Raw genomic sequence first — 22,286 nt, forward strand, 5'->3', positions numbered from 1 at the left:
CCATGGTAATGAGCATGATATAAATACCTAGACAGGCAGATCAGTTTTCCCCTCTCCCATGAACAGAGGCAATAAGGAATGGCTATGGTCCTGATTCAGACCTCATTAAAGTCAATGGAAACAGTGCTATTGACTTGCACAGGCTCTGAATCAGACCCTATAAGAGTGGCTGCTTGGGGGAAGGCTGCCTTTGGGAAGGTCAGGCCCCAGAGCCAGGGGTCATAAGATTGGGCTGAACTTCAGACCAGGGAGTTTCCTCTTCATTCTTTTTTTCTGTTATGTTTACTTATTTTTATTTCTTATATTAAACTTTTTTATTTAAAGAGGGGTAAAAAGCATTGCTGAATGTGACTGTTTTTTTCTGCTAAATCCTCCCATGCATTTATATGGGCCAAATCTGTGCACAGTTACTGCGATTATTCATTCAAATAACTTATTTTTACACTCAAAATGCCAGGTATGCATCTAACTGGCCACCGGTGTTTGAAATTGCCAAGCTGCACATGCAACTTCAGTAACAGCACATATAAATTAGCAACATAATTGTGCCTAAGCCGTTTTGAACGTCACACCTTTAAAGTTTAAATGAGAGCCAAGCGTCTTTGACTTTATTAAGCTAATTCTTTTTTGCATTTGTATTTTGATCATGACAAAGTCTCCCAGCCGAAAAGCATAGGTTCCAACTGATTGCTGGCCATGTGCCATCATGAAATGTCTTTATCAAAGGATCAAATGCATTGTTTTGAATGTTACGCTGCAGTGAGCCACTGACTGATTCAGGAATGCAACAGCTGACTCAGATAGGCTGTCAAAATATGTTGCATCAAATACTACAATCCAGCACCTTCAGAAACATTTCTGAATGTTTGAGGTTAATGGGAAATGTAGGTGTTCAGCACATCAGAAAAATCAGATCATTTTTACTTAGGTGCCTAAGAATGGATTAAAGTACGAAATATTTAGGTAGTCAACAATTTTAATTTCAAATTCTACAGACACTGATGGGGACAGCCAAAAAGTGCTGGTGCCTGACCTCAACATGTATTGTTTCAATAGTACTACCTAGGTATTAGCTCTTATACAGTGCTTTTTATTAGAAGATCTCAAAGTGCTTTACAAAGGAGGCCAGTATCAGCATGTTATGTTAAATGGGAAAACAGAGACACAGAGAGGTTAAGTGACTTGTCCAAGGCCATCCACCAGGGATTACTGGTTTCTTAATTTAAAAATGTGTACTTAAACTTCTAGAATGAGGTCCCACTGAACGACATCATCACAGTATTTTCATTCAAGGAAGCAAATATAATAGTTCTGTGATGTAATTGGCTGAAAGAGTCCTGTTGCAGTTTACATGAGAAAACTTTTTGAAGGAATACGCTACATTGTAGTATGAGACAGGGTATTTAATCCGACTTTCTTGGATAGGTTATACTTTTGAAACATTTTGGGTACACCAGCATGAGGAGACATATTTAAAATAAAAAACACATAAGAGAAAAGGCAGCTGAGTCTGAGCAACTTCACAGCATACGATTTTACTAACATTCACAAAACCAAACATAGTACTGTGAGTTTTGAAATATTAATTTACCAAGTATCAGCGTGGATGACAGTTTAAACTTTAAACTAAGCACCTATATATTCCAGGCCAGGTGGTAATCTTCAAAAGATTAACGGAATAGGAAGAATTAAATATGAAGACCTGTCACAAGAGGCTTTTACTGAAATCAATTGCATTTTTCAGAACGATCGAGTTCTAGCTGCAAGCACCACCACGATACAATACAGATACACTACATAACAAGATATTTAATTTGCTGCAATGGGATTCACTTTACTGAGAGAATTCTCATGAAAGGAAACTGCAATTCCCAGGTAATGCATATAATTCAGCAGAACCTTCACTCTTCTGTTCCACATCTGGAAAAATTTGAAACACTGTGCCAAAGGCTCAACTGGTGTAAATCTGCGTATTGGCTTCAGTGGGACGATGGCAATTTATATCAGCTGAGGATCTGCACTACTATTCCAAGGGACTCCTAACTCAGTTTCAGTTCAAAATTTCATTTAACAATTTCTGTGTTTGCTTTAAAAAACGGAGGCAGAGGCTGTTCTGGTAAGAGACTACGTGCAAACACATTATAATATACAGTCTAGTGCCTATGTGTGCAGCTGCAACATGAAACCAGGCAACACCTGTTTAAATGTTTGTGACTGTGTCACTCTCTAGCAGCTGATCTACAAAAGATAAAAGTTCTAATGCTACTTCTGCTAGAGTTAATGAAGTTAAGTTGCTGGAGTCTGCATTTTTGGAGCAGACATTCCTAAATTCCATCCTTAGGCCATGGCTACACTGGCACTTTACAGCGCTGCAACTTTCGCGCTCAGGGGTGTGAAAAAACATCCCCCTGAGCGCTGCAAGATACAGCGCTGTAAAGCCTCAGTGTAATCAATGCTGCAGCGCTGGGAGCGCGGCTCCCAGTGCTGCAAGCTGCACCCGAAAGGGATGTGGTTTACGTGCAGCGCTAGGAGAGCTCTCTCCCAGCGCTGGCGCTCCGACTACACTCACATTTCAAAGCGCTGCCGCAGCAGCGCTTTGAAATTTCAAGTGTAGCCATACCCTCAATGGTGACCCTAGAGTCATTGTGGTGGATGACTGCAATACTTATGTGGGCACGGAAGTTTTACAATGTGGCCCATGTTTAAGATTCCCAGTGCCAGGAAGTGGAAGCAGGGCTAACCATGAATGTGATAACTTGGGATGAAAGGGTGGATACACTAGCAGTGGTCACAATCTTAGGATCTGAGCCTGTATTGAGCTCCATGTGAAGCTATATTCACCAGGAGCTCATTGCAGGATCAGTGCCTTACTGAACACCTTCCTTGTTCATCTGCCAAATTGCCTGGGTGAACTCTACAAGCAGTGTCTTGTGCTTGCCTCACCGCCTCACAGCTAAAAGACAAGTTTCTCCAATACGCAAAAGAAACACAGTATAGCAATGGTAGGGCATGCTTCAATGAAAGTGAGGGAGGAACCAGTAAATACATCTAAGATTGGAATCTTCCTTGCTGAGCAGAACCTACATTTTTCTTCCATCTTAATTATTACCTGTGTGTGATGCCAGATATAAAAGTGCACACGGAAAGTGGAAACAGCAGGACTCGGGTTTTTCCATTAGTGCATACCTGTACCGAAGCAAAATCTCCAGAAGCACAAGCTCCAAGAATAGCAGCACCAACTAAAACAGACTCCACCTCTTTGGACAGGACAATGGGCTTTCCTATACAAGAAAGTGACACACCTCTGTTAGGAAGAGTGAAATGGCACAGCGCTAAGGACACAACAAATAATTAAAGTGGGGGAAAAAAAGGAAGTTTATTCTATCAGCCAACTACACAAACCCCATACATGGCTAAGCAATGGCACTTCTACAGTACCTATCCCAGGCTCTAGGAAAAATACAGAATTTATATAAAAATTTCAGTAAAATGTTAACACACACAGCAGAGAGTATACCAGAACAAAAACCCAGACCTCTTCCCAATTGCAAATATCTTTAAAACTAGCCATCCACACCCTCTATATCAGTTTCCTGCTTAAAAGGTGACCTTTAGGGGCAAAATGAGATTGTGTCATTTTTTTTTGCTTCTTTACCATGTGTTTACTAAAACAAAGCTTGAGTTCTTTCCCTCTTCCCCCACAAATATGTAACAATGTCTGAGCTTCTCTTCCCTCTTTTTTTGTTTTGTTTGTTTTTTTATTTTCCTGGAAGACCCGAAGTGATAAACTGGGAGTTTTCCCCATTCTTCAGCGAAGAGACTGAATCCTAACAGAGACTTTTTCATCCAACAGTTTGTAAGACATGTTAGTTAAACAGGAGATTTAAAACCACCACATAATAAAATATAAAAACAAATAGCACCTTCCATCTACCTTCCTGGCACCTGTGATATCAGATACCTACTAGTTCTCTATCCTCTGCAGTCTTTTCCAGGAAAAACTGAGTAGAAAAGAGCTGAGTTTTCAGTATAAAAAACACAAGTAGAAAAAAAAGTGAAAGAACAAATAAAATATGAAACCTTTTGGCCTTTCTCACACCTCATAAAAAAGTCAAACATGAGGCACAAATCCGTGTCTTTTCCTAGCTGGAGGCTCTCTTAGTAACAGTCATTACCATTAGGTTAAACAATTCTTTAGTATTCCTGCAGTACTTGGCATTGTTGTGAATTCCCTGATTATCATCATTGGGTTAGTTGCATTCTGTGGCTAGATTTACATAGTAAAGACCCATACTGAAAACAATACTGGAAGAAGTGCTTCCTGCTGTGAACAAGTGCATTTAGGTCAATACAATTACTCCTGGTAATCACTATGCCTGGTACTGAAATGTAGAGTTGGGTTCTAGGATTGCAAGGTGTTAAAGTAATCGAGAGGCTCTTGAGCCTGCTACTCCTATGTAGGCCTTCCCTTGTAAGAGGCTAGGAAATAATTTGTTAACCTCAACTCATGGAGTTTCCTTCATCGTCCAAAGTGGGAAGCACAAGGACAACTCAGGACAACATTCTGGGTGGCACAAAAAGATTGTATTTGCTCCTATGCCAGCTCCAGTCTCTCCAAACAGCCTCTCTGTACCTCAGCAATCCTTCACTGCTGGAATGGCCCCTTCAGGCCACAGGCAGCCAGCGTTACTCAGAACATCCCTCAAGCTTCTATAAATTGTATCTAGAGGGGATCAGCCCAGCATAGGTGGACACAGGATTGGTAAGGTGATAATATTTCCCAAAGGGAAAACAGGACACGATGTGGGGCTAGCCGTAGTCCCCTCGCTTCATTATCACACCCTGCACAGGGCTGGCCTGAGCCACTCACCTGAGCCCTGCCCCCCTCTCCATGTACAGCTGGGGGTCGCTGCTTGCCCAAACCCTGCCTGCCCCCTGTGCGAGTCTGGGGCTGGTGTTGCTGCTCGCCTGAGCCATGCCTGCCCCCCTCTCCATGTACGGCTGGGGGTTGCTGCTTGGCCAAGCCCTGCCTACCCCCCATGTGAGTCTGGAGCTAGTGTTGCTGCTCGCCTGAGCCCTGCCAGCCCACTGTGGGAGGCTGGGGTCACTGCTTGCCCAAGCCCTGCCTGCCCTCCATGCAAGTCGGGGTCTGGCATTGTGCCAGCCCTGCCTGCCCCCTGCCTTCCTTCACTGCGCAGGGCTAGCATCACCATCCTCTCACTCCCCACATGTTCCACCACACCTGACTTTTTTTGACAAAAGCTGACAACTGATCAAGTTGGCAAGAGCAAACAGGACAAATGCCCACTTTTGTCAAAAAGTCAGGACAGCCAGAATAAGGTTTAATAAAGGGACTGTTTTGGCCAAAATGGGATGGATGGTCATTTATATTCCCCCACTTGAGCTGCACCCACAGCTTAGAATCTGGGCCTGGATCTTTGAATATTTCCGGATACACTAGAAAAAAATGTTACTCTTAGTATCAGTGTTTGTAGAGCTTTGAAGCACTGGGCAACATTCAGTGTGCTGTAAAACTTTACCGCACACTTTCTTAAAGTGCCCTCAGAATGAACATATTCATCTTAGCAGTGAACAACAAGAGTCTGATGCTTTTTAAGCTGTCTATGAAATTATCAATCGGCAGTCCACATGGCTGAGTAATGGCACTTGTATCTAACAGTAACATATTCAGAATTTTTTTCTTTTCCTGAAAGAATGGGGGATTGATCCAGGAATGTTAGTTATTTTATCTGATAGGCTCTAATGAGTTCAACAGAAGCAAGAGCATTTCAGTTGGATGAACTTTGACTTCCCTTGTTAGTCACACATTTTACAAATGGGGGTAATTCCAAGAGTGGAAAAAGGCCCTTTTGTCCTTAATTGTATTTAGCCATTAGTTATGGTCAAAAGACTCCAGTTTAAATTTTAACAAGAATACCTATTAATAGATCTTTTATTTCAGACATCAGAATGCAGCTTTCTATTCCAAGTCTAGTTGCAACAAAACTGACCATATGTTTCTTTTGAATCAGATAAGGGAAGGTGTGGACTTGATAAAATGTTGTTTGACAAACAGAAAGCACCAATGTGGCAATACCGAATATACCTAGCCTAGGTCAATGACCATTGTGTCATCTGGTTCTCTGTTTCTGCTTTCATTTAATATAATTACATGATGCAGATTTTCATCTCTTTTCCTGCATCAAGGTAGGATGTCTGTTTTGATGTCAGAGTGATGCAAATCTGCACACTAAATTCCTCAAATCCGAGCTTTAAAGTGGATCCAAAACATCTTGACCATTCTTAATGTGAAATATGCCCCAAAACACACACAGTTCATAGATTTTCTGAAGTCTTTTAACCAAATGACATTATTTTCCACATTTTTAAAGAAAACATATTGAACTGACTTACAGATGTTCAAAGACACCCAACCTATAAAGACAGAATGGAGATTACAAATAGACTGCAAGCTTGGACTCTGCTCCTGCAAATATATCAACATATAGAAGACCTTACATCAATGTGAAACCTTATCAATGTCAATGACACTCTGTGTAGGAGTCAAGTTCTGCAGGATTGGATCCTAAATTATTTTAATAACTTGAGATACTGAAGAAATTCTGATTATGTGGGCTTTGTATAATCAAGAAAATGTTCAACGTAAGCAATTGAGGTCAGGGGGAAGTCCTATAGAATTCAGATGGGATGAAACCAACAGGGGTTTTTATAGAAACTAAAAAGTTTCTATCTAAAACTTATTCTAAAAACTTACATGGCTAGATTCTCAGCTGAGGATCTGGTCCATTTAATTTAACAGAAGAATAATTTCTATAGAACGTATAAACCAATTTATAGAATTTTATAGTAAATAAAATCCCTGCTATACAATTCTACAGGCTGGTTTAAAAAAATCTATAGAAAGGTTATAATTCTCAATATTCTATAGCATTGTCCTTAAGGATTTCAGAGAACAAGGTCTAGGAGTGGGAAATCACACAGAGAAACTGTCTGTGTTCTCTGTTTGCTAATAACATGGATTAGGGACCTTTGTTTACACCAGGTCTTTGTGTTATTCCAGTGTCTTTAGATTTCAGGAAATCCAGCCTTTCCGGAAGTAACATTTCATTATACAGTTTTTGGCCAACCAGCAAAATAGAGTTCCATATAAAGGGCGTATTTATTTTTCCAAACACAAAGTTTTTAGCCACCTAAAATAATAAAAGTAGTTTACTGTCCTCTTTTTCCCTGCTTCCTTTGTCTAACTTACCGGTAACGTCAGCATGCATCTGCACAAAGAGTGGATTCTTGCTCAGTCCACCGCACAGAAACAGAGTGCTGATGTGATGCCCGGCAGACTGTAGAGTTTCCAAAATATGTCTTGTTCCCAACTTGAAAGACAGAAAAAGCCTGATGAACATGGAAAACTTACTCAGAAAGAAACCTGCACTAAGTGAAGGCAAGGGTTAGGCCCACAGGAGAAGGGACTTGGTTTATCCTCAGGTCAGTAAGGTGCATTGTATAACCCACAGTGACCAGGAACAGGAAAATTCATACTGAAAGCATTAGGGATGAGGAACTAGAAATGAAAGGAATGTATGAGGGCAGCAGGCTGGAAACAGCACCTTGGGAGTTGGCTGTAGGAGGAGCAGGGCCTGATTGCTGTCTGTATGCACAGCTGGGGAGAGTAGGGGCTGGGAATCTAAAGGGCAAGGAAAGTGGTCCGGAGCTGGCACAGAACCAGGCTGTGAAGGATCAGGAGAAATCAAGGGGAGACACTCAGGAGTGGCTGTTTGTGACCAACAGAGCAAGTGACAGGAGAAAGCAATTAAGTAGCAGCCAGGGCACCCAGGAGACACAAACAGTATCAGATGCATCCTGCCAGAGCTAAGACATCTCCACCATCCCCTCCCATTTGCTTAGCCCTCCTGCCTCTGGCAAAGCCTTGCAGCACAGATGAGCCTTGCAGCATGACATGAAGGTCAATAAAGTTGGGATCTGTCAGACTAAGGGGAAAGCAAGTCAAAGAACCATCCCTTAAAATGTTTGGTCTTCAGCACCTTCCCTTTTAAACCAGGGGGCTGTTATCTCAAGTGCCAGCTTGAGTTTTGGGCTGCTTCTGAAAACTGAGAGCAGTTGAGTAACACCAGATTTGGGATGTTTACTGTGAAACACTGGCACAACTTTGAATAGGTCTTGAAATGTAGTTTGATTAAAGGCAAAGTGGTTATGATGAACTAAAACAGCCACAAGGCCAGCTGATTAAATCGCTCACTTCCCTATTGACACAGGGGGCTAACTTTCCAAATCATACAGTTAAGATTTTAAATGACAGAAAAATAAAACTACTCTAAAAAGAGTCTCTCTCCTAAGAACTGGCACTGATGATGACAATTATATTTCTGATTATGCTCACAATAGTCTCCCTGTTGTACTGAATTTTGTCACATGAGCAGCCAGAGGATAGATACTCCCTTTCACAGCTGATATTTACATTTATTAGCAAATTCCCCCAACACACAGACACAGACACACCAAATACTTTGAAAAAGAACATGCTGTGAAAATTATTTTGTGTTTACCTGCCTGGAAAATTTTATTCAGCAACATTTACATTAAAACTAGACATTCCACTCAGGAGGGTAAGGGTGGGGAGGGGTGGGAAAGACTAATCTTAAATTAGAGAATATGCAAATTGAGGGGCTTGAAATGCAAATTTTATTTTTAAAAAAATCTCCCATTGTAAAGAAAACTAGAGATTAACAGTCCGTGGATATGACTTGGATTTTGACAAGGTTTGCACATTTGCTGATGTTGGGTTTAATGTCTGATGTTGCTCTGATTGAAGTCAATGAGTGGTACAGGACTCTGACTCTAAGGAACAGGAAATTTTTCCTTGTAAGCTTACATAATAAACATAAAGCTAAAATTAGTGGGAGGGTAATTTTGAAAACTAATTTTGTATATAATAAAAATAATCAGGAAGGGTAGGCATAAATTTCCCTCAATCCATTTATTTTGATTGCCTACTGTTTCAATGGAATTTTAAAAGCAAGTGTGTATTAAGTTACCATGAAGAGAAATTTAGTGCATATCTTATCTTGATATTCTGTATCACGGACAAAAAATCATTATACAAAGATGCCTATTATAAAAAGATGCTGAATTTAATGTTAAAATGCCGTATATGAAACAAAGCAATCAGATAATAGGTGCTTTTCCCAGGATGTCCAACAGAGAATGCGTCTACCTCATTAGCAATGGGGCACGTGTTTGGTACTGAAATGGTTTTGTTTTCGACCTCTTTCAGGGGGCAATATCAGGAAAACAAACACATTCTTATATTTAAATCATACTATTGTATTAAAGCATCAAGTATACCACAATTATGTTCAGCTAAAAGGGGTCAATCATCAGCACTAATGAATTCCAGGCTCAGATTAAATGACCGGGCCAGCTCTAGGCACCAGCGTTCCACGCATGTGCTTGGGGCAGCACTTCTAAAGGGGCAGCATTCTGGCTCTTTGGGGCGGCCCTATTCAAGGGGCGGCACGCCAGCTTTTTTTTTTTTTTTGGCTTGGGGCGGCAAAAATCCTGAAGCCAGCCCTGTTAGAAGATCAGAATTTGCTGAAGGAGTGTTAACACCTCAGACACATAATTCACAGTAAATTTCCCATGTCTGTCCATGCTGCTATTCCAGACGGTGTGGCATGACACTGGGATTTTGCATGCCATATTGATCTATGTTATCCATAAACCCTTGTCCCCATTAGAAAACAATGGCCAGTGTTAACTCCCATGATGGCAGAAAAACGTGGCCATATTATCTTATGACAGCTGGAAAGATCATTAATTTCATCACTGTACCAGTCCCTGTCTTATGCACAGCGTAACTGCAGGGATGTATGTTTACACTTACGCAGTATAGTTTTGTGATGAAATAGGCAGAAATCAGTAAAGAGCTTAGGTGTGAAGATACTGCAGTGATAGGCACCAGTACAAAAGACAGACAAACATATAGATAGGTGAACCACTGGGAGTATATATCTATAAATACAAGCTGACTGACCCACTCCAGCAAAGATTTTTTTGTTGCTGTTTAATCAAACAAGTCACTTGGGATAAGTGGGGCTAAAGTCTAAATTTATTCCAGTAAAATCACACCCACATACCCACACCCACACCTTATACATATATTAATGGACATCTGTGGCTGTTTGTTTAATGTAGAGGTATGGTGGTCTCTCCATCTACTTTAGCATAAACCGGGGTGGGGGTTGAGAGGGGAAATAAATCATCCACACGGGTCAACATCATGCCCTGCAACAGAAAAACTGCAGGAGGAGTGAAATGCCAGGAGTTTCAGCCTGCAGAATTACTGACTTCACACTATAGGGGTGAGGAAGGAGAGGTTTGTAGCCACTCAGGTCCCTGTCCCTACACAAGCTTCCTTTCCCACCCTAGCAGCACCACACCATACAATCTACCACATCAGCACTGCCCCATGTCGCATAGTCTTTGATGTGTGCCTGGGGAAAGCACTCCCTCCACGACCCTGTAGGTTTGGTGGGGATAATATGGCATACGGCAACTACTCACACCCAGGCATATCTCCTGAACTGCACTCAGCTGCACCTTGCAGGTTCATGCAGAAGTGTACCTCTAGGATTGGGAGAGACTAAGGGCAAGTCTGCACTTGAAATGCTGCAGCTGCGCCACTGTAGCACTTCACTGAAGACTCTACTATGCTGACAGGAGAGCTTCTATCATGAGAGGAGGTATTTACGTCGATGGGGAAAGCCCTCCCATTGACATAGCACCGTCTACATCAGGGGTTAGGCTGGTATAACTGCAACGCTCAGGGGCATGGATTTTTCACACCCTTCAGCCACGTAGTTATACTGAAATAAATTTATAATGTAGACCTTGTCCTCCTTATAGACTTGCCATCTCCTTTTGGACTGTATTTACACATCTTTCACCTCAGACAGAAGAGGAGGAGGCTCCACAGTGGTGCATACCCAGCATTCCTTGCCTTGTCAGAACAATTTGAGGAAAACTCTTCTAGGGAATTTTCCTCCCTGCAAAGAGGATCCTTCAGGGTTTTTTTTCCATGGGAAGGGCACGCCTCTCCATACATGTGATGTTTATCTTGCTCCTTTAAGAACTCATCTGGTGAGTTCATTTGTAATTAGAAATCTATTTTACAGGAGGGCATGATCAATCTGCAGTCTGACACAGAGTGCAATTCCTTTAAGTAAGTCCTTCATGCTTTTATAAAAAGCAGACTCTTTAAAATGGCTTACAGCAATGGCTTGAATTGTGGCCAAGTAGATAAGTGCGAGTTCATCAAGGCCTTGATACAATGTCAGTCCAACAACCTGCGTGGAACACAAGAAGAAAATGTTCAAATCTAAGAGAGGTGGAATTTCACCATTTTCTGTGAAACACAAGGCATGCTTTCTTGTTGCTACATGTTTAAATGCAAATTCTAATTCTGTCTTTGTGAGCTGCACATATACTGTTATGTTAAATATATTACTCCCGATCTGGGTAAGAACCACAGAAACTGATTTTGCCCTTGCAAAGAAACGGTGAACAAAATATCATTTTGTAAGTGATTTACATGTTATGTTTTCACTGATACAGTTTTCCTATGAGACCTGCATATTCCTTGGGAGTATATTTAGTCTAGTACTATGAAATGAAACACAGTGAAAAAAAAATCCTACATGCCCTTCCACTGAAAGACAATTAATAATTAAGGATTAAATTATTATTTAATTTTCTCTGGCATAAATCCAAATTTCTTCTATTGAAGTCAGTGTAGTTACTCTGGACTTGTATTAGAACAAGTGAGATCCTAATTTTGTCTCTAAATGTGGCAGAAAAGATGCACTATCACTGCAAGTATTTGCACAAGAGACTCAAATGAGGGGAATAAAGACCCTCCTGGAGAACATATTTCTTGTGGAAAACAGAACAGCTTTACTATGGATCAAAATATTCATGGGTCACTCCCACAGCAAAAGATAGTCAGGTGCACCTAAGAGCAGAATTTAGCCTTAACAGTTTTACTCAAATTACTGGTATAACTACAGCTCATAGTGATGTCCTTTAGAGGTATGACTGCTGAAAAACAACGTGAGTATTAGTGCCAATTGAAATGAAGTGCATAGCACTGTTCCTGGCACTGGTTCTGAGGTGGGAACTTATTTTGTATATATCTTTACTTGCAATAAAGAAGTGTCTTACAGTTTTTCACAGCTTTTGAAGGATAACTAAATAGGTAAATCCTTTTACGATAACAATATATTTCAGCATGTTGCTGTCTTCTCAGAACAGATGATTCAGGGTGGAATTCCTGTATCATTAATTAGGATCAACAAGTGCCATCCTTTTCAGTTCAATAGTTGAAAAAGAAAAAAGTTTTGAAACCACCAGAAAAGAACACTTAAATTATCTGTAATTATTAGCCTCATCTTGCTGCGCAAGAATTTACAGATCTATCCATTTATCACCTGAATGCTCCTCAACCCAGTATATTGTATGAACCCTCCCATTTTTAGTAGCAGTAATTATGCGTGAACTCTCCCCCCCGAAAATGTTTGAAGTTTCAGTTGCAGGGATGCTGGGGATGCTAATGACTGAGATGATCTATTGGGGTTATTTGCCTGCTCTCAGGGACCAGGGACCATTTTAAGGTGCGTTATTACACAAACTATCTGGGACACAAATCAGAACTATACATCATTATGATTCAAGAGATATCAGACCTTAAAGTCACATAGATTATACCCTCATTCACCTCTTCAGTCATGGTCTTGTATAATAACATCCTGACATGCGATCCAGCTATTCTGCCTCCATTTTGTTCAGCTAGCAGAAGCATCCAAATGTGTGGATGTTTATGTTAACCTCATGAGTCCACTTATGCGGAAAATCTCACCAGGAGAGATTCTCTCATGAGCTTCCTAATTCTGCTGCTTCAGGTTCTAGATTGAAGTACTGTGAAAACTGCTCTTCTCACAGTATTTCAGCCCTTCCAGAAGAAACATTTCATAACCTCAAATCAGGATCAGATTCAGCTCAGTTTTGGAAAATGAATAAAAATTCAGGAGGTATCTTGTTTATATATTTATTTTTAAATCAGCACATGCATGCCCATGGCTAATAATTACACAGGAGCTTTCCAGCTTCTGATGAATGTGACCAATAATCAACTGAAATAGTGTAACATGCCTATTCAGCAAAATGACTGAAAATTTGAAAATCTTTCCTTGCAACATTTTATATCATTCTTAGTCTCTGGATACACCCATCCAGTTTTGGACTGAGACTCACCAATTCTACAAGGGGAATGCAAGATTAAGCAGACTGGTGAGTGCACAAAAACAATGAGTGGCACTATTCAGTTCTCCAAAATATGACTGCCAGTAAAGATACTGGATGGAAGATGTACCTCTTAGTATTTTCAGCAAGTAAATGAGACACTAGCGATATTAGAAGTATCCTGATTGGTGGTGTGCTGCAAAAACACTTACTATTTTCAACAACAACAACAAATATCAGCAAGAAACCCAAATCCTGTGGCACAGTCTGAACGACTAGGAAGGAGTATGTTTAAAATAAAAATGCTCCTTCCAATTTTTTTAAATTAATTTTACCCCTTTGTTCTGTCTTGACCTTTTTGCAAAGACAGACTGTTTCTTACCATGCCCTTCAGTGTCAGATCTGCTAAGGGAGATCGGTTACCATGGAAATCTGGCCAAACGTGTAAATCAACAGTGAGGAAACCCACAGGCAAAGATTTCTTAATCAGATCCAGGTGACTGTTCAAGTATGTATATATATTTTGAGCACTAGAAGAAAAACAAGTTGGGAAAGAAAAGGGGAGGGAGGTTATTCCGTGAACATAAAACATTTGCACTTCTAATGTCAAATACAAGAAAACCATCAAAAGGGGCCCAAAAGCCAATCTTTAAAAAGAGAGAGAGAATCATTTCCTTGCCAGGCATATGGCAATGGAGAGAGGGGGTAATTAAACTCCACTATCAGCCAGTAGAATGACTGAGATCCCACAGTGGGCAGGGAGGTGGAGAGACAGTGAAAGCTGAACGACCTTCTGAAGCAGTAGCAGCTGCACTCCTTGTGCAATGCTTCCTGCTGGTCAGTTCCAAAACTGCAGCCGACTGGCATAATGGTGGCTTGCCTGTGACACAGAGAGGGGGGAAAGCAATGGCACAATGAAGACCGAGAGAGGGAGTGAAGAAATAAAAAAAGATTCCCAAAGAGGAATGAAAATAAAATCCCTTTAACAACAGAAATGACTAACATTTGTAATCAAGAGGGCTGCATATTAAAGTTTTCAATATTCAAGCATAGGGTATAATTAAAACAAAGCAGTGAGGGGAAAAAGGGGACTGCAAGATGCTGCTTTGCAGGGGAGGAGCTGACTAAGGTTCCTAAATTTAATTCTCTAAGTTTTTATAATGCACTCATCTCCACATTATCCAAGTGCCTTTTTCCTGGGCCAGCCATGGTTGAGGGACTAATGATGAACTTTTCAGTGTTCTGGCTTGCAATGGCACTAGTGACATTCCAGTTAAAATATGTTGCAATTATGGTTAGAATCTTTCTTTAAAAAAAACTTTTGTATCATCATAAACAGATTTATAATTTTATTTTTGGTCTTGACTCCTAAGAAATCAGAGCAGGGCATTTAGTTTCGGGCATCTTGGTCATTAATAGCATCTACCCTAATTACAATTGATTAGCCATTGTCTCATTTACTGTAGGTCCAAAACAGTGATATTCATTTAGCCCCTACATGTATATTCAATTGTGCACTAATGAGATCCTCACGGGAATTTGGCACATGTTTTACCACATTGACTTCTGACCTCTGAGCAGCTGTATATTTATACTTTGCATTCAACCATTCAGCAGCATGTTTTTTCAATTATACCTTTCCATGTGTGTGCTATCAGAGAATATCACTCAAAATGAAGTACGCTTGGAAGACATTAAAATAACTAATTCACATCATTATTCACATTCTTTTAAATGTGCTTTCTGTGCCTTCCTGGAACTGAATTATGATCATTTTGAAAGTTACAATGATTCTTTTTTTCATATTGTGGCCTTATTTTCTGCCTCCCTAAAGATCATATTATAAACAGTACCTGTTAATAACCAGTCCCTGCATTTCCAGTAGAAGCCCGGCTTTTATGGGGTGAGAAGGAAAAAGGAAGAGGGCAACTTCATTAAACATGAGGCCTATCCTACTTCCCAGTTTCCATCTGGCCCTCTTGTTACTTGGATTCCCCGGGGGAGAAGTTATTCCAGAGCACAAACCCTGTGTAGCAGAGGTTGACATTTAACCATGCCTTCTCAGGCAAGCAGATATCCCTAGAACTACATGTGTACACCCTCCTCTTCCTATATATCTAGGCCCTACAACTCTACGTCTGGTCAGAATGAATGGCAGAGCTCCCTCAAACGCCTGCCAGTGCTACTTGTCAGCCAAGCCCATTGGACAGTGTTGGGCTACTAATTTTCTGAGCCAATCCAAGTTCTATTTAAGAAAAGGGAAAGACATCCATTAACTTCAGCATCAGTTGGATTGGGCATCAAGTCCTGGGACCTAGGGCTTTACCAAAGCCAAAGGTTATGGCTGTCATCTGGCCAGCTGTTCTTTGATCATTTAAAAATTATACAGGAGTATAGTAATAGTTTATATTTGTAATGTGGGCCAGATTTCAGAAATCAATGGGAATTAGGCACCTACTGGGATCTTCAAAAGTGTCTATCTGCATTTTTAGGCCCCTAAATACCTTTGAAAATCTAGGCCTAAGAACCACAGATGGAAGGAACTACCAAATATTATTTTTATACATTGCTTGAAAGATCTCAAAGCACTTTACAGACATACATCACTACTGAAAAGCAGCCACCTCTAAGGTGGGGGAAGAGCAGTCAAAATAGCACACTGCTCACTAGTGGAAGGCAGAGAAATTCTGTCCAAAGTCATCAGGGCAAAACACTGCTCTTACAAAATCTGTCATAGGATCTATGGTGTCAAGCAGAGAGGGTCTTCTTTCTCAAGGTCTCATCACAGAGGGACCCAAACAATGTAAACTACATGGAACTTAGTATGTCCACCATGAAAAAATGACGGAGTGACCCAAGCCAGTCAGGCTTAGAACCTGTGATTCTAGGAAGATGAGGTATTTCAGCTCTGATGCTTCAACCACAAAGTCATCTTGAGTCCACACTCTAGCCAGGATACATGGAATTTTACTATCTCAATAATGCCTATATGGTGTTATCATACAAAAAAGACCTGATTCTTCATGGCCTTGCATCCTGTATAGTTATTTACACCTATGTGAAGTGGGTTTAAAATGCCACCAGACATGTGAGTAGAGAATTCTGATGTGTTGGCGTTTTATACTCACTTTACATAGATTCATAGATTCTAGAGCTGGAAGGGACCTTGAGAGGTCATTGAGTCCAGTTCCCTGCCCTCATGGCAGGACCAAATACTGTCTAGACTGTCCTGGATAGACATTTATCTAACTTACTCTTAAATATCTCCAGAGATGAAGATTCCACAACCTCCCTAGGTAGTTTATTCCAGGCATGCGCTGGACCAGTGTAATGACAACACAAGGTGAAGAATCAGGCCCCGTATATCAGAATAGACCCCCTAAAATATTTCAAAGAGATCTGTAGGCAAATAACTCCCCATCCCCCACCATCAACAACCCCCAAAACCAAAACAAGACTCTATGTTAATATTAAGAATCTGACTAAATTTGAGAAAAGACAGGAAATTCAGACCAAAACTTTGCACTAAAACTCCCCTTCTATTTGGCTGTTTCCACTGATATAGTTCTCCGTGATGATGCCTCAGAACAGTGGGTGAAGTTTTAGGCCTCATCTGCTGTAATAGCTAGGTACAAGGTGATGTCTTAGGGATGGAATTCCAACCCAAAATGCAAAGTTCCTGGCTTATGTCAGTTTAAGTTAGTCCCTTAATGCTACCCTTTTTTGGGGAAACGGGGAGGAGGGTGAATTTATAAGTGGCTTGTTTACTAAATTTATAGCTATGAAAACATATCATTAGAATGGCAGTGTCTGGAAAGCATTATAGAAATACCATTGGTATATTAACCATATAAAATATTATGACCCTCTTTACCAACACTCTCCTGCAGTTTTACTAACTGCATGAGCCTCAAGTAAGAAGTAAAGATGCAACGCGGTATCACAGAGGACAGTTATATCACCTTACATTCAGTATATAAAGAAATAAAGTTCTCTCTACCTCAGCACTCAAGGATTTTGCATTGTGTAAACTGTGTTTTCTCATTCAATGCAGTATTAGAGTTAGTCTAGAATCGCAGATGCCTCGAGCAGACATGTTGCACTCATGCAAAACATGGATGGTACTGGGGTGATCCATCTCTTGGTTTTAACTATCCCTTTATTCTGGGTTTGCATTTCCCTCTACACTACCGTCTCAGTCTTTTTTTCATATACTAGCTGTTCTTTCATATAACAGATTTCTCCTAATAGTGCAAGGTAAGCTAAACCTCATTCCTGGAGCCTGACAACATCATCTCTGAAGTATGAGACATGACTAGCCCTAGGCTCCCAGGTCTGCAGCATGGAGAATATACTCTGCTACCAAGAAACATATTAGGCTGGATACAAAGAAGACTTTGATGTGCAAAGCAGGTGGCCAGCCATACCATTTGGGTAAGTATTTGAACCTATGGGTGGATGTTTAAGGTTTTTAAAGCTTTGAACTCTGAATTATTATTACAGAAGCCTTTGCAAATACTTCCAATCGGTTCAAACTTAGGGGACTGAGTTCACAGTCAGGTTGGCTGAGCCTCACGTCCTGAAATGAGAATGCTGCAGTACAGGGATGAAGGTACAGTGTAGTGGGGGGGGGATGGATAGTTCAGTGGTTTGAGCAGTGGCCTGCTAAACCCAGGGTTGCGAGCTCAATTCTTGAGAGGGCTGCTTAGGGATCTAGGGCAAAATCAGTACATGGCCCTGCTAGTGAAGGCAGGGGGCTGGACTCAATGACCTTTCAGGGTCCCTTCCAGTTCTATCAGATAGGTATATCTCCATTTATTATTATTATTTTAGTGTCAAAATGATCATTGTAAGGCCACTGTTTTGATAAAGAAATAAGAGTGGTGACCTGGCTGCAGCTTTTGCTTGTAACTCTGGGAAGGCAATGTGGCCTCGAACTACGTGATCTATCTGAAAAAGAACAAAAAGACAAACAACCAGATTAAAATAAATTAAATTTAAAAATTAATTCCTGGTAAAATATATTGAAACTCTGTCATTCTACAATGACAAAAGAGCTTCCAGCTTACTCACAAAGTACTAAAACCTGGCCCTACTGAAGCCAATGGCAAAACTCTATTGATTTCCATGGTATCAGGATTTGGCTCAAAAAGTTTAACAGCGATATACCAAAAATGAGCAGAATGATAAGCTTAAATCTTCTCGAATAACTGATTGCCCGTTAGCTTGACGTAGCCAACACATTTGTAATGGCTAGTGTGAACACTCCACAAGTGTTTATTCAAGGACATGAACATTTGTTCTTCACCATGAAAATCAATTAACTCGAGGTTAAAAAAGACTTACCCTACATAGAGTTGACATGTGAATTAGAACCCTCCAGGGAAAGGTGTCTAGCGTTATACACAAACCAATGCCTTGTGTAGGATCATGTGGAATTTCAAGATGGTAATTTAGCAACTTCTGTGGCCAGTCTATAGTGCTTGTCAGAGGCATCCGTAAAGGTAATGAGGCAACACTATGGCTACCCAGAGTACTGAATATATAGGCAAGTGATTTGGCAAGATCTGCAGGCAGCAAGTCAGGACAGGTGTTTAATTTTCATTAGTATTCATTAGTTTGGGTGCCTGGGTGTTAACAGTATAATAAAATTTATTTTAACTATGCACACACATCTGTATACAGGAAAAGAACTAAATACATCTTGATTCCCTCTGGAGTTTGTGTAGGAGATCAAAGAAAGCCGTTTATAAAAATGTAAATGGTGTTACAAACAAAGCTGTGGGCTGGACTGAGGTCTGCTGATTGAAATGTCAACATCAGAACAAGCCAATTCAGGGCTGACACTGGCCATTATGAACTGTGCAAGTCTGCCCAGAAAATGTTTGATGGGATCTAAATAAATAAAATGTGGTTATGCACTTTGTGTGTGTATGTGTATGAACACATTTTACTTACAAAAAATCACTATTAGTGCAATGATAAGGTTTGCAGAGTTAAATGCTTAGAAATCAAGAAATGCCAAAGGCTGGTTGTGTAAACTTACCTCTGCCCCCTTGTGGATATGCAAAATTATGTGATTGCATCTTATTTCTCGGATAATACAACAGAACATAATTCTGTACAATATTTCCCCGTTTTTTCCCTATTCATTCTGAAAACATAGTTCAAAGGCTTAGAAATTCCTTTTAAAAAACACATTTTTTTCACCAGGACAAGCAGAGACTCCAGTGGCATGAAGTCTAGGCCTATTTACAAATTTCAAACTTTGGCAGGTTTTAGGGTAGCCTCATATAGAAAATGTTATTAGAACTTTTTAAAGGGAATGGGATCTTTATTTCACTTTGGCTTAACTCTCAATGAGTTCAAGTGATCCTGTTCAAACTTTGCAAAAAAAAAAAAATTCTCCTTCATCCAGAGATCAACTAATAAAAACATAATCCCCAAATATGAATTTTCCCCCAGAAAGTAAGAAGTGTGTGAAAGCAGGATGTTATGATGGCTACTGCTTTGCAATCTTAACTATAATGGACACAACCAAGCATCCACCATTGTGTTTATTTTACATACACACTTCCTCTCCCTATATATACACAAAACACACAGAGATATAATCTGAAAAAGAGCACGTGAAATATTTGATAAATATAAACGTTCCCCAATATACGGACGGTTACTGCTAATGTTTGCTATAGGCCCTACCCAAAATATCTGTTTCCAAAGTCCTCCTTAAGGACCCAATCCTCTGAGGTAGCAAGTGCCTACTAGGAGCTTAGAAAACTTGGAACTTTGCAAGATCAAGCCTTTTATCTGTTAACAAACTAAATGGAGACCTATGTATCTGTATATCAAGTCACACTCCTTGCACACAAGGGGAAGATTTAGATGACAATATAGCAGGGGTGAGCACACTGTGGCTTGTGAGCCACATGTGGCTCTTTTATAGTTAAAAGTGCAGCTCTTTAAGCCCTCTATACCTCCCCATTCTCTTCCTATTAGACTGTTTGGGGGAGCTCGGGGCTTCTGCCCTGCAGCAGGGTGGTGGGGCTAGGAGCTTCTAGAGGCCTCCTTCCCCGACTCCTGCAAGCCAGGGCCAAACACAATAGCTTCTATCTACCCTTATCAAAATTAACAGACTTCAGCTGCCATTCCAAAGCAGCCAAGCATGTAGTGCTGTTTGCAGCACATTTGCTACTATGATATTATAGTGTTTGAGACCGCCTCTCGGCTGGTGTAAAGTGGGGATAGGTCTGCTGATTTCAGTGGTGCTATGCTGATTGACACCAGCTAAGGAACTGTCCCTATATTTTAGTAAGAAGCTATCTGTGCCTTTGCAGACTCACCAGTTTTCCTGTAGCACTTTGGCCTCCCTCATTCAACCAGAATCCAGGCACCATGGCTGAGTAATAGGGACCCCAAACACCAGGCACAAAAATGGGAGCATCACTTATCTGGAAAGACAACAGTAAATCTAGTTATTCTAGTTGTCCTCTGTTTGACACAGTATTTCAAGGGCTAACATTTGACAGCAATTTGGAGCTGATTCTGCAAACACTCATGGAAGTCCTCTGAAATGGTGGTTGAAGCATGAAGGGACATATGAATCTTTAGTGCATCTGGCACATAAATATCTTGTGATGCCGGCTACAACAGTGTCATGCGAACACCTATTATCACTTTCAGGTGATCTTGTAAACAAGAACTGGGCAGCATTATCTCCTGCAAATGTAGACAAACTTGTTTGTCTGAGCGATTGGCTGAACAAGAAGTAGAACTGAGTGGACTTGTGGGTGCTAAAGTTTTCCATTGTTTTATTTTTGAATGCAGGGTTTTTTTTTTCACATAATTCTACATTTGTAAGTTCAACTTTCATTATAAAGAGATCGCACTATAGATCTTGTATTAGGTGACTGAAAAATACTATTACTTTTGTTTTTTACAGTGCAAATATTTATAATAAAAAATAAATATAAAGTGAGTACTGTGTACTTTGTATTCTGTCACAACTGAAATCAATATATTTGAAAATGTAGAAACTATCGAACTATTTAAATAAATGGTATTCTATTATTGTTTAACAGTGAGATTAAACATGAGATTAATCATGATTGCATTTTTTTAATCACACAATTAATCACGATTAATTTTTTTAATCGCTTGACCACCCTAGTTTCAGTGACTTTTTAATTGGATGATGTTCTCTTTGCCAGATGGTGATCAGACACTGATCGCTGATTAAACCAACTCTAAATTTTAGTCACCTGTCTCACTGGCCAGTCCTAGCATGCACATCCTGTAAATTTTCACAGTTGAGATTCAACACGGAACTTCATGGTCCATAGGGAATGACCCTCTCTATTTCATAGTTCGTACACACAATAAATAAAAGCCCCAGTCCTGCTCCCAGTAAATGCAATGCAGAATTCCCATCGACTTCAATGGAAGCAGGGTCAAAACTTTAGTAGTAGAAGATTTTGCTAAAGTTTAAGGAGCGGCCACTAGACAAAGCTTACTGGTATGCGCATATCATACATTTAGTAAATATACCAGCAGAAAGGCTTTTGCACAAACAATAGTCTGCTCAAGCCATCATCTTAAATTACAGATAATTCTCAAGAGTAACATGAAATTAAATAAGAAAAACAAAGAAGAGAAATTGGCTTCCCAAATATTTCTCAACAATCCCCAACCCTGATTTCTCTGGGGAATAACACAACTGTGTGTGAGAGAATCTCACTCAAGTGTACCCACACTATCAGCCTCAATGTTTTGAAACACTTTTGTTAAAGATCTTTTGTGCTGAATGACATTTTTGCACAACTAACTGCAGCAAAGTCTCATTAAAAAAAAAAAAAAAAAGAAGATAAGAATGGCTGCCCTGCCACTGAATTCAACAAGTCATGCAGGACATTAAGCAGATGGATCCATCAAAAAGATTGCAAAGGATTGTTTTT

The 22,286-nt window shown here is 40.2% G+C and overlaps 1 protein-coding gene across 3 annotated transcripts in view; it reads right to left on the reverse strand.

The window, feature by feature from the left end:
- Window positions 1–22,286, reverse strand: part of FGGY (FGGY carbohydrate kinase domain containing) — a 201,323-nt gene that overhangs the window by 39,468 nt on the left and 139,569 nt on the right. The window contains exons 9-15 of one of the 3 annotated variants that reach the window (XM_050962007.1): window positions 20,676–20,783; window positions 18,221–18,282; window positions 14,123–14,212; window positions 13,715–13,862; window positions 11,307–11,381; window positions 7,271–7,391; window positions 3,187–3,281 (exon numbers count right to left, since the gene is read on the reverse strand). In XM_050962007.1, the coding sequence (XP_050817964.1) occupies window positions 3,187–3,281; window positions 7,271–7,391; window positions 11,307–11,381; window positions 13,715–13,862; window positions 14,123–14,212; window positions 18,221–18,282; window positions 20,676–20,783 (699 nt within the window). The remainder of the gene's footprint in view (window positions 1–3,186; window positions 3,282–7,270; window positions 7,392–11,306; window positions 11,382–13,714; window positions 13,863–14,122; window positions 14,213–18,220; window positions 18,283–20,675; window positions 20,784–22,286) is intronic. The other 2 variants (XM_050962008.1, XM_050962009.1) reach the window with 2 other exon arrangements.

The sequence above is a fragment of the Gopherus flavomarginatus genome, chromosome 7 (assembly GCF_025201925.1).
Source record: "Gopherus flavomarginatus isolate rGopFla2 chromosome 7, rGopFla2.mat.asm, whole genome shotgun sequence".
Taxonomy (NCBI): domain Eukaryota; kingdom Metazoa; phylum Chordata; order Testudines; family Testudinidae; genus Gopherus; species Gopherus flavomarginatus.